This window comes from Excalfactoria chinensis, chromosome 7 (assembly GCF_039878825.1).
Source record: "Excalfactoria chinensis isolate bCotChi1 chromosome 7, bCotChi1.hap2, whole genome shotgun sequence".
NCBI lineage: Eukaryota > Metazoa > Chordata > Aves > Galliformes > Phasianidae > Excalfactoria > Excalfactoria chinensis.
The window spans coordinates 13,633,506-13,646,446 of NC_092831.1; the positions used below are offsets into that span (position 1 = coordinate 13,633,506).

At 59.8% G+C, this 12,941-nt stretch overlaps 1 protein-coding gene and 1 non-coding gene across 2 annotated transcripts; both read left to right on the forward strand.

Annotated features, from left to right (window-relative positions):
- The first annotated feature begins 414 nt into the window (after positions 1 to 414).
- Positions 415 to 11,388, forward strand: WNT10A (Wnt family member 10A). The gene is made up of 4 exons (XM_072341984.1): positions 415 to 749; positions 3,075 to 3,337; positions 7,836 to 8,212; positions 10,684 to 11,388. The coding sequence occupies exons 1-4, from the start codon at positions 691 to 693 to the stop codon at positions 11,149 to 11,151; spliced, it is 1,167 nt and encodes a 388-aa protein (XP_072198085.1). The 5' UTR covers positions 415 to 690; the 3' UTR covers positions 11,152 to 11,388.
- TRNAV-GAC (transfer RNA valine (anticodon GAC)) lies at positions 8,611 to 8,686 on the forward strand. The gene has a single exon. It is a non-coding gene; the product is annotated as a tRNA-Val (tRNA).
- Positions 11,389 to 12,941: the final 1,553 nt, after the last annotated feature.

The window sequence follows — 12,941 nt, forward strand, 5'->3', positions numbered from 1 at the left end:
CCGCTGCCACCCTCTCTGCCCCGTCCTTCCCCCGCGGGCTCCTGTCTGGACGTGTCGGGACTCGGGCTCCGGGCGCTGAGTAATGCTCGGCGCAGCGCGATCCCAGGCAGAGCCGCCGCCGCCGCCGCTCCGCGCCCAGCGCTACCGGGGCGCTCCGGCCGCGACCCTGCCCGCTCGGCCCGGCGATACCGGCGGGGGGCGGCGGGGGGGCCCGCGGCTCCCCATGTGCCTTCGGGCCCCGAGGGAGCCCCCGCGCCGCTTGCCCGGCCACCCCCCCCGGGCGCCCTGCCCACGCCCGCCGCGGCCCCGGAGCCTCGGGGCGCCCTGGGGAGCTGCGGCCGAGGGCCCCCCCGGCCCCCCGGGCCGCGCCGCTATGGGGGGCTGAGGCGGGAGGCTGAGCGCGGCGGGGCGGCGGTGGGCAGGGCGGGGGGCACGCAGCCCTCGCCGGGCTCGGAGGGCGCTGGGGCGGCGGGAGGCGGCGGGGGGGGCATCCCGGGAGGATGGCAGAGCCGCCCCGGCGAGCCGAGCCCCGGCGCGCAGGGAGCCAGTGAGAGGGAGGAGAGGGGAAAACACAAACAAGCAAACAACCCACAACAAACAAAGCGGGCAGAGAGCAGCGCCGAGCCCCGCCGCCCCTGCCCCAAAGGCGCCCGCCCGCCCGCAGCCCGCACAGCCGCTGCCCCAGCGAAGATGCGCCCGGCCCTGGCCCACGGACTCTGCTCGCTGCTGCTCAGCCTCTGGGTACCCAGGTAGGAACTGCCCCCATCCCCAGCGCCTCGACTCCCGGCAAGCCGCTGCGCACAGCCCCGCTCCGGGGTCGAGCCGCGGAGGGGGCTCCACGGGTCCTCCCCCTGCTGCTGTCCTCCCCCCGGTGCGGTCCCCCCGCCGCCCCGCGCGCCCCGCCGCTCCGCTCCCCGCGATCCGGGCGCTGTCAGGGTCGCTGCTCCCCCGCGCTCCGGGTGTTTCTCGTCATCCTCCCGGCCCGAGCCGCCCCAGCGGCTGCCCTCTCTGCCTCAGTTTCCCCGCTCTGCCTCACAGGAGGCCAGGGAATGCGGGAGCGGCGCAGGGGGCCGCTGCCGCCGTCGAGGGAGAGGTGCCGCCGGCATCACTGCCTTTGGGCTCTGCACCCGGGGACCGCGCACCGGGGCGGGAGATAAGGCCGGTTCCCCCCCCCCGCTACACCCGGCGCTACCGATCCCGAAGGCGAACTGGGGCGGCTGGGGGCCGCCTGCCTTCCAGAACGCGGCCCCCCCAGCACTCACCGCCCCCGTTCGGCTCCATCTCCCCGGGGTGAGTGGGAGCTCCCCTCTGCCCGCTCTGAAACTTGTGTGCTGCAGGCAGCCAGGGGTTAACGCTGCTGCTGGTGGGGGGGAGTCCCCCGCCCTTCCCCCTCCCTCCAGCCCCTTTAAATATAATTTGTTAACGTTGGGACTTGTATTAATTAAAGCAGCAGCCGCTGCAGCCTGTGACCTGGGGGCTTGTCACCGTGAAATCAAGTTTAAATCCTGATTTCAAGGGGGGAGCGCTGTGTCCTCCTAGGGACGGTGACAGTCACAGTGACAGTGACAGTGACAGCCCCGTGCGGGTCCCCGGCTCCCATGAGCACTGGGAGGAGCGAGAGGAAGCAGGACCTGCCCTCCTCTCTCGAAGCCCTGCAGAACGGCCTCTGCCTCAGTTTCCCCTCTGTGCTATGGGGAAAGTGACGTTATCCAGCCCCCTCCCCGGGGTGCTGCTGGGTGAAGGTGGTGGGCACTGGGGCTGGCTCAGGACAAGCAGGGGATCAGGTCCTTGCTGTGCTTGGGGAAGGAGCTGCTGGTCCTGGGGATGGTGTTGGCCACAGACGCGCTCAAATCTGGTGTCAGCCAGGGAGTGTGAATGGGAGCAAGAGCTGGGCAGAGGGTCCTTCTTGTGTGCTATGGACAGATGTGCTCCCTTGCACTCCTCTCTGCTCCTACCTGCCCTTATCTCTCCCTGTTGGAATCAGTGTGGATTTGTGCTGGGGCAGACCCACGGATCGCCCCATGGTAGTGGCGGGATGGGTGTAAACACACTTGGGAAGCTGCAGACGGCAGCAGCCTGATGCTGACAGCTCCTGTTCTCCTGACCAAGCTGTAATTCTGCAGGGACGCCAGGGCTGAGCCCTTCCTCCTTGCCTCCCTGCCTCTGGAGCTGCTTCACTTCTGCACCTGGCAGGGCCTGAGGGACTAGAGGGGGAGCAGCCCTCCTCCGCAGGGCCTGGCTGCTCTATGCGGGAACTGCAGTCCATCCTGCAGCATTCTCCTCCAAGTCTCACTTCTGTAACCAAGCTTCGAAGGGCTCCTGCACCCTGCTCCTCCCAAGATCCCAACTCCTGGTTGTTCTGAGGGACAGGGATCCCTGCCTGGAGACTGAGCTGTCCTGAGTGAGGAGCAGTGCTGGACCCTGATGCAAGGTTCAGGATGCTCCTTGGCATCCTGCTGCCTGCTGTGCATCCTGCAGATCCTTAGCTTGCACACTGTGGGTCCTACCCATCTTCTTCTCCACATCTGCCTGTGCTGGCTGTACCACCCTCCTGTCTCCCACACTTCATCCACTTCCTTGTCTCACAAGACAGCATCTCTGCTTGGAAAAGTACCTGCACCCCACTACCTTGTCCCCATCCACCTGCCAGTGCTTTCTGCTCTTAGAAGTGACTGCTACTGTGGTCAGTGGGGCTGGGATGTGACTGTGGGTGGGTTTGGAATGACTGCTGGAAGCTTGTGAGTAATGCATCAGAGTGCTCAGCTCTGAAATTGCCAGGAAGAAAAAGGCTGGTCCCTCTGGTCACCTTCCTTGTGAGGACCAGCAGTACCATACATTGGGTGCAGCGTGGACAGAGACAGACCTGGGATAGATCTTGTGCTCTGGAGTCTTCGTGGATAGACAAGCCTGGGGGAAAACCTGCAGCTACTGACTTGCTGTCACCCACAGGCAGCAGGCTCTGTGTGGGGAGAGGAGCATCTCCCCTCCCATGTGCCCCCACAAGGTCTTCCCCCTCCCCAAGCTCTCAGCACCTTGCTCACCCCAACCTCACTCATTTCCCTTTTCCCCCCAAGCTCCTGTTCCAATGAGATCCTGGGCCTGAAGCTGCCATCGGAGCCGGTGCTGAACGCCAACACGGTGTGCCTGACACTGCCGGGACTGACGCGGCGGCAGCTGGAGGTGTGTGTGCGGCACCCTGACGTGACAGCCTCAGCCATCCAGGGCATCCAGATCGCCATCCACGAGTGTCAGCACCAGTTCCGGGACCAGCGCTGGAACTGCTCCAGCCTCGAGACCAAGAACAAGATCCCCTACGAGAGCATCATCTTCAGCAGAGGTAAGGGCCGAGGGGCCTCTCTCTTCTTCCTCATCCTTTGCCCAGAAACTTCTCTCAGGAGCCTCACGGGCTCCCCATGGGCACTCCACATCTCCTCTGTAGCCCAGGGGACCAGGCCAGGTCTTTGGCATCCTGCAGGTGAAGGCAAGGATATGAAGAAGCCTGAAGGCCTGCCAGAGCAAACAGCAGCAAACCTGGGCTCTTTGCCATGTGTCTTCTTTCTTGTCCTTGTCCTGAGCTGTCCAAAACTTTCCAGCATTCCCCCCTCCCCACCATTGATGTAGGTGGATGCCTCTCTCTGGGATTCGGTTTGTTGGATGGACTGTCTCACTGTCTCATTCCTGTTCCTATGCAGGAACAATGTTTTGGTGAATCATGGTGAGCAGGAGCAATGGGATGTAGGTCTGTGAGCCCATCATCTTGGTGCCCTACCTTGGCATTGGCTGCCCAGAGCTGAGGGCTCCCTGACTGTAGGCAGGATTACCTGGGGACAGGCTCCCCTGGGAGCTCTGCTGCCTGCACGGCACAGCTCAGGGTGGTGGAACCTTCTGTAGGACTTGAGTGTGCCTTCTTCCTGTGCATGGGACCTGGTGCTCAGCACACAGCAAGGTGCTTGCTGGTCCAGGCCGTGGGTGGGAGAGGTCAAGGCAGTGCTGGTGGCAGCACCAGTGCCTCAGTGAGCAGTGAGCAGGTTAGGGCCTGGCAGAGAGCGTGGGGACCAGCAGCCCTGATAAGCATCGTAGTATTTCCAGGTCTTGGAGGAACGTATTTGTTTCTGTGAAGGCATGGAGATGTTTCTGTTTCCTGCTACCAGCACTTTGCTGTGATCCAGGAGAAGGAATGAGATAAGGATGCAGAGAGGAGGGCACCTCTTTGGGATGCAGGATGAGCTCTGAGCACCATCCTATGTGGTTGCTCAGAACCATTTTGGCATAGAGCAAATCTCAAGGCTGATGCCCTGATCTGCTTCCAGCCCACTCAGATCCCTCAATACTGGAGCTGGAGCTCTGGGCTCTGGTTTGAGGCTGTCATAGACACACAGGAATGGAGCAGCCATTGGAGCAGGGATGCAGGGTGCATCTCCCACCCACAGCCAGGAGGAGATGCAAAGCAAGGGGTGCAGGCTCCATGCAGCAGGCATTAATGCATTTGGTCTGCAGGGAGCAGGTCTCTGCCCCAGCCCTGCCGTGCCTGGGAACGCAGCGCGCTCGAAGGATTGTTGTTTGTAACCCGAAGTGACAGACCCCTTTAATCTTTCATTTCTTTTCCCACTTCTTCTGCCATCAGTTCAGCCGTGCGTGAACCTCACTTTAAATTATTTGTAGCTGCCTTCTCCTCCTGCTCTCCCCGCTTCTCCCTACTCCACCCTGTCCTCCCACATCTCACGCATCTCCCCAGCACCCAGCACCATGCACCCAGCCCAGTTCAGTCCCACAGAGCTGGGGCTTGGTCCCATAGACTTGATGCAAACCCTAGGGAGCTGGCAACAAACAGTTAGGCTTCACACTGGGCATGATGGGAACCCTACTCTGTACGGAAGAGTGGGGAAAAGGATGCTGATGGCCAGCAGGGGCAGATGTACAGAGATGTGCCATGAGCTGTGGGCTGTCCCTGGTACCCAGGGGCTGTTGGCTGGGCTGCACCATGCATGGTTGCATGCCATGAGCTTTGCTGTGAGTGACCCTTGTCCTGCACATGCCAATGCACTCAAGGCGCAGTGCAACACTGACACTACCTGTCTGTGGGGCAGAGGTTACTTGAGGGGTACTGAGAGATCCAGTATGTCCCTGTGCCCTTTGCTCATCCCAGTCCCATCTATTTAGAGCTCTGAAAGAAGTGGGAATTGTACTCTTGAGTGTCCTGGAGTGCAGTGCCCCTCTGATTTCCTTTGCAGCCTTTGGAGGCTGGTGAGGTTTGCAAGCCTGTGTCCTCCCAGGAGAGACACTCGAGTGCCAAGGGGGCTGTGGGACCCAGCCAAAGCCTGATTCACCTGGAAAGGAGGGGGGGACTCCCTGCCAGTCTGGGAGAGCCAGGTGCTGAGTAACAGCCAGCTGTGATCTGCACTTGGTAAGGGCAGCATGCAGCAGGCAGGTGCTATTATGGCCATCCAGAGCTTGGGACCCCAGCACCCGGCCATGCAGAGCCCCAGCCAAGCACCAGTGCCCGCAGACCGCAGTGCCTGGCCAGGTACAGCTGCAGCTGGGCTCTTGGCTGGGTTTTTGCTGCCCTCAAGGAAGTTGAGGACTTTGCCCACCTGGCCCTAAAGCACACGCAGGTGCTATGGTTACTCAAGCCACATCTCTGCGGGTGCCCACAGTCCCTGGATCTTCCCCCAAGGAGATGGGCACGAGCAATGCCCTTGGCGATGGGCAGCATCTCTTCTCCCTGCAGCCCATGGAGCTCCTGGCTGGCAGTGCCATGGGCAGATGGGAGCTGCGTGCTCGGAGCGAGGGCTCCAGGCTGTCCCTGGCACGCCTGGGAGGTGCAGGGAGGCAAGTCGCGATCTGCAGGGAGCCGTTTAGCGCCTGGCGTGGGGCCAGAGCCTGGCAGGTTCACCTGCAGTTTAATTAGAGAGAGGGGAGGGAGGGAGGGAGCAGGACTGGGGGAGAGGCGGCGTGTTGGGACCAGCCGGCTCTTGCGGGTGGTGGTGGGAGAAGAGCTAGGAAGAGTGTTATGATGTACAGTGTCCAGCTCTCATTGCCCCAGGAGCCCATGGAGCCCATGGCCGCTTCTGGGCTGGGACCACCTCCTTGGTCCCACATCCTTCTAAGAGATGGAGAAGCTGCTGTGCACCCGGCAGAGTGCATCTTGGGCTCCTGCTAAATGTCCCCCATTTCTGAGGTGCCCAGAGACAGAGAGCCATGATGGAGAATTTTCCCTGCTAAAGAAGCCACTTAGGGATCTGACATGGAGACCCATCCCAGGTCTGACCCTTTTGGACTCATCATTTGCATAAGGGAAAGAAAGATCTCTTAGTGGGTGCCCAGTAGTCCTTTAAGTACGTAATAGGCTGGGTCCTGGTTGTGCTGTCAGGGTCTTGTCCTCCATTCTCTCTTCCAGCAGGATGCAGTGCTTCCCACAGCCCTTCTCCCTGCTTCTCCCGTGGCTACAGCCTCATCTGCAGTTCCTGGAGGGGTCTGGTGGCTTTGTCACCATCAAGGTCTTAGATGACTTGGGCAGCTGGAGGGCCTCCTTCTGAAGGGCTGATGCACACCACGCTTGGCTGTGGTTCTTGGAAAATCCTCCCTTGCCCAGACTGTGGTTGTCACCTTCAGCCACCTTGCTCACTGCTTTGCTGCCACATCTGGGCTCTTAGAGCGAGGACCATGAGCTGACCCTGGATGCAGAAATATACTGGCTCAGCTGCAGCCTGGGCATTGTCTGAGCATTGTCTGCCCAGGGCCTGGGATATGGATGCCCTGGAGACAGGGACCCCTCAGCCTCTTCCATCCACTTCTGCATGGCTGGAGTGCAGCAGGGGAAGGAGAAGAGCTGGTGCTTGACCCCACGGGTTTCCCAGCTGTGGAGGGCACTAAACCAACTCAGCCTCTTCACCAGCAAGAAGACAGGCTCGGTAGACAAAATGGGTGGGGTACGTCTTCTGTCTGGTCTCCAGAAGGGATTTTAAGGAGATGCTGCATGGGAAATTGAGTTAGGTTGGGGAAACTTGAGAATGGGGCTAACGGAAAGGCAAGGCTGGAGAGGAGAGCGTGAAGCTGGGTGTAGCAGCTGGGCATGAGCAGGGGCAGGGAGGGGCCCAGAGTGGGGAGGCGGCAGAGGGGCTCAGGGATGGAGAGGGGCACAGGGGCTGTTTGGGTGTGGAAGTGTTACCAGCACTGCCTCCCTGGGAGCTGCACCATTACCTGCCTGACGAAAAATGTTGTTCAACTTGTGCATTGGAAGGGACTGGCTCAGAGCAAGCTTGTCCGACACCGAAGAGAAGCTGGGAGAGGCTCCTGGTTGCTTTTAAGCAGCGCCTCGTTAATTTTTTAAATGCGGCGGTGTCAAATTAGCACACAAAAGAGCAGCACGACTTTAAATGCAGGTTTCCGAGATGCATTTCATTTCCCTTTAATAAGATCATAGCGTTTGCTCAGCAGGCGGCCGCGAACCACGGAGGAGGCATGCGTGCTGGCGAGCATCTCCAGCACTGAGAGCACACGTTGGGCAGCGTCCCTGTCCCTGGCCGCCCCATCTGCAGCTAATGACATGTGCGGATGTCCTCGCTCTGCAGCGTGTAACGACAACCAGCTGCCTGCCCTGGCAGGGCGCGGTGCGGTTGCGGCACATTCTAGAAGTGGGGATGCACGATTTTTCCAGCGTTGTATCACGTTTATAGGAGATTTCCACAGCTGGGAGGGAGGCAGCCATCCTTTGGGGTGCACCCTCTCCTTGCTTCCCAGTGCTGGGGCTCAGGAATGGGCCACCGAGCGCAGCCAGGGGGTTCTGCTGGTGCTCCATGAGCCCACCCTGAGCCCTCCTCTCTCCATCCTTCCAGGCTTCCGGGAGAGTGCCTTTGCTTATGCCATCGCGGCCGCCGGTGTGGTGCACGCCGTCTCCAACGCCTGTGCCCTCGGCAAGCTGCAGGCGTGTGGCTGCGACCAGAAGCGAAGGGGCGACGAGGAGGCTTTCCGCCGCAAGCTGCACCGGCTCCAGCTGGAGGCCATGAACCGCGGCAAAGGCATGGTGCACGGTGTGCACATGGAGCACATGCCGGCTGAGACCCCCGGCCTCCAGGACTCCTGGGAGTGGGGTGGGTGCAGCCCAGACGTGGACTATGGGGAGAAGTTTTCCAAGGATTTCCTCGACTCTCGGGAAACCTACAGGGACATCCACTCGCGCATGAGGCTGCACAACAACCGTGTGGGGCGGCAGGTGAGTGGCATCAGGGCTTCCTCCACAAGGCCATGCCATGCCCTCACTCCTAGGAATATGTTCCTGCACAAATAAGGAGCAATCTGCTGGGAATTCCCCAGGAAGGAGTGGCAGTGCTGGGTGCAGCAGCTCTGCGGTCTTCTCCTCTCCTGGGGTGGGAACACTGAGCTCTGGTTCCTCGAGCAGTGCTTGGCCACCACATGCAGGGCACTGTCCCTTACCATGTACCAGCCTTACCCACTGCATCTTCGCCTTGGAGGATGCTCAGCGTGTGCATCACAAGGGTGCTTTGCATGTAGAGAGGGCCAGCACATGCCTGGCTCCCAGCTCACACCCTGCACTGCCAGGGGAGGTGACAGTGCCACTGAAAGGCCACTGTTGGTGGCAGTGGGATGTGGGTTTCTGTAGTGTAGTGGTTATCACGTTGTTCGCCTGACACGCGGAAGGTCCCTGGTTCGCAACCAGGCAGAAACACCCCTAATCCTTTTTCAGATCCAGCAGTGAAGCATCCTCCAAGTCAGCTGGGCACCGGTCATCACGGCCTTGAGTTTGCACAGGGAGCCCGAGGGCAAAGGGTTGCCCTGGAGCTTCCTATGCAAACCGAAGAGCCCAGCAAGCAGGAGGCTCTGCAAGCCCTCCTAACCCGCCAGATCAGAGAGTAAGAGGATGAAAGGCAGCCTGGAACTACCCATTACCCTCACAACAAAGGGCTACGATAAAGCTCTTATGAGCGTGTCTGGGAGGAGCTGGGAATGTGTGAAAGAAAGCACCAGCGAGTCAGGGCATGTGCTGAACGCGGGTGTCTGTGAGAGGGGAGAAGGACCTGGCCAGGATAGGGGTGCACGGAGGAGAGGTGGTGGCAGAGACCTGGGGGACTCATGAGTGCAGTGGGCTTTTGCTCCCCATGCAGAGGGAGAATAAGCCGTCTGCAAGCCAGGATGCTGCCATGCAGGGCTTGGGATGCCTGGCATGGTAGCTTGGATGGTCCGTGTTGTGTCATCCATGCTCCATCCCATGAGGACCGCAGCTCTACATATGGGTTTTCCTGGTTCAGCCACGGGAAAGGAACACGGGAAAGAGAGGGAAGGGACTGTGATGACAGCATGTTCCCGGGATGGCAGAAGTGGCTGGTGTTCCCTGCTGGCACACCCAGGGCATGGCAAGTGAATCGGCACAGCTCACGGCCTGCGAGGCAGAGGCTGTTCCCAGCAGGAGACAGGGCTCTCCGCAGGATGAAAGCCAACCTCTAGCCCAGCCCAGACCTCTGCGCCATGTGCCCAGAGCTCCAGGCGTGTTTCCCTGACCTACCTTCATTACCATAAGTGCTTAGCAACGGGGAGATTTACTCAAAAACAAGTGGCAAAAAATACCCACCCCCACCAAAACAAGGCACTCCTTGTGCACGCATCTCCCCCAGGGATGGAGCAGGAACAGACAAAGTGCACCTAGCACAAAGCAGGGTGGCCAGGGATGGCTGGGACATCATGGGATGTGACCTCATTTGGGGCCACATGTCCCCTCAAGCCCCCGTGGAGCATAAGAATGCAATCCTATTAGCACGTTTGGGATGCTGTGTACCAGCCCCAGCCTGGCTTGGGCACCCAGAGGGCCTGGGGTGCCCCTGTAGGAGGGGGATTTGCTGGGGCTGGGGGCAGGTAGCCTCATTGGGAAACTCTTTGACTGCATGCTGAGGCTGGGGCCGTGCAGGAAATTGCTTCCCAACCACGACAAAACTGGCGGCAAAGTGCTTCAAAGCACCTGCTGCCTTCCATCTCTCAGTGCTTTGTAATTTGGAGCTAATTTCCCTTATTATGTAGTTACTTCTGGGCCAAGGAGTGCAGTGTGGGGCACGGGGACTGGCCTGCTAACTTCCTCTCTGCTCCTGAGGTAGCAGTAGATGTTCAGTCCCTGAGCCAGGGATGGAGCTGAGGGTGGCCAAAGCAGCATCCCTGTCTGGGATGGCACACCCTGGCTGCTGGCACTGTCCTCTCCTCCTGGCATAGCCACCGTGGTCCTCTTTGTCCCTTGGTTAGCCGCATTCCTCAGCCAGCACAGCAGTATAGAATCACAGAACCATCAAGGCTGGAAAAGACCACTAAGATCATTTAGTCCAACCATCAACCCATCCCCACCATGCCCATTAACTATGCCCTCGGTGCCACATCTCCACGGTTCTTCAGCACCTCCAGGGACAGTGACTCCACCACCTCCCTGGGCAGCCTGTGCCACTGCATCACCGCTCTTCCTGTGAAGTGTATTTTTCTAGAGCACTGACTTCTGTGGGAGCACATATATAGCAGTGGCCTCCCTACATCACAAGCCAGACCGTAAGCTTCTGCTTGAAATTCAGCTCTTGGTATAACATGGTACACCCACATCCTCCATCCCCAGGGAGCTCTGTGTCATTTTCTCCATCCCCCAAATGCCACATCTTCCCCAGTAATCTCTCTGTCCTCCGCTCTGCTCCGCAGGTGGTGATGGACAACATGAGGAGGAAGTGCAAGTGCCACGGCACCTCAGGGAGCTGCCAGCTGAAGACCTGCTGGCAGGTGACACCCGAATTCCGCCTGGTGGGGTCCCTCCTCAAGGACCGGTTCTATGGTGCCACTCTCATCCGGCCCCACAACCGCAATGCAGGGCAGCTGGAGCCGGGCCACGCACGGCATCGCCGCCGCGCCGGCATCAGCGAGCTGGTCTACTTTGAGAAGTCGCCCGACTTCTGTGAGCGAGAGCCAGCGCTGGACTCGTTGGGCACCCAAGGGCGCCTGTGCAACAAGACCAGCCCAGGCATGGACAACTGCGAGAGCCTGTGCTGCGGCCGTGGGCACAACATCCTGCGGCAAACCCGCAGCGAGCGCTGCAACTGCAAGTTCCACTGGTGCTGCTTCGTGGCGTGCGAGGAGTGCCGCATCACCGAGTGGGTCAGCGTCTGCAAGTAGCTGCCTGCTCGCCCCAGGGTGCCGGGCACGAGCTCGCCCTGGCACTGGGGAGTGATGGATCTGCCGCTTCCCTCCTCTCCGGAGATGCTCAGCACGAGGGCCCTCCGAAACCAGCACTTTGTCATTGTCACCCAGGGTGGGGGCTGCTTGTGCCCACCCAGCCCCGCAGCACCAGGAGCGCACAGCCACGCTGTACAGACTGCAGACACCAGCACCGCTCGGGGGGCACAGGGTGGGCACTGGGATAGGGTGGGGTGGGATGGGGATGGCAGGGCACGGGGTGGGAGGGCAGGGGGATGCACCGGTATCGCACACAGGCTCCTCTGGCTGTGTGCAGGGCTGCGCAACAAGTGGGATGGAGACAGAGCATCCCTGGGATGGAGATGGAAGCATTCCATGGGATGGAGCATCCCATGGGATGGAAGGGGCACAGCCCCCCAACTGGGTCTTGCCTCTTGTAGTGCAGTGGCGTTCCAGAGGGGAGGGTGCCCGGGACTGTGCTGTGCGTGCCTGTTATTGTATGGTAAGTTATTTCCTGATTGTGAATAAAAGTGGATTGGAGACAGTGCTGAATGCTCTTCCTCCTGTCCAGGGCTTTGCTCCTGAGTGTGCTGACAGGATGGATGGGGCCCGCAGGACTGCCCCCCCCCCCCCAGTTCTCTGCTGCCATCACAGCCCTGGGAGCTGTCTGGGCACACACTGGACTCCATCTAGCCATGGAAATCCCTGCTGTTGTCCCCATAGCCCTGCTACTGCCCCCGTGCTGCTGGGAGCTGCCTGGGGCAAGGACAGGGACAGGAGTGAGGCACTGCAGACTTGCAGCCATCCGTCCTGCTGGCACCCCACTGCAGTGGCAGGGAGGGCACCCATCCAACCTGCTGAATCACACCACTGGTATCTCCCGGCTGATAGCTTCCCTGCTCCTCCCACAGCTTCACGCCCCTTGAGGCTATGCAAAATAATAAATGAAGGGGAAAGAAATAGAAAAGAAATCAAGGGGGAAAATACCAGGCTGGGAGGAAGCATGTGCCCCGGGTGCAGCAGGGAGGAGCCCTGTGTCCTTGTTTCATAACGCTGCTGTGGGCACCCTGAGCCCTGCTGCTGGCTGGGCATGAAGCGTGTCATGGGACTAGATGTGTTTAAAGATGCAGAGAGGGATTGCAGTTGTGGACCACTCTCCCAAGGACATAACTCGTATCCCAGCTCAGGGTGCAGGTAGCTCCAAGGCATGGGCTGACTTATCACAGAAGCTCCTTTGCTTGTGAGGCTATCTGGCTCTCAGTGCAATACCAACACTTGTCTGCTTTGCACCTTCCCTTGCTGTGCATCTGGGACCCACAGGCAAGATGCCAGAGAGCCTGTGGTTGCAAAGAGTGTCCCTATGTTTCACTAATTGGTAAACCAGCTGCCAAGCACCCATCCTTCCAACCACACAAGAAGCCTGCAGGACACCTCCTCTCCCATGATAACTATTGAGCTCCCAAAGCCATTTTCCAGGCAGGGCTGGGCTTCTTGGGGACTGTGAATCTCAAACCCCACCTCTTTCAGTTTGAGTGCAGCCTTCCTCCTTCTCCAGGACAGAAATGCAATGCTCCCTTGACTTGGGGAACTCAATGTGGTTGACTTGTCACTGGGGGCTCTTTCCATGTCCCTCTGTCCCATTTGCTTCACTCTTGGCTGGCAGATAGGATTGGTCCCAGTCCCCCCAAAGGGTCTAATTTCCTCACACTTGCATGGAGGGACTGTTCCCAGACAACCATATGAACAGGTGGAACTTACACCAGTGCTGT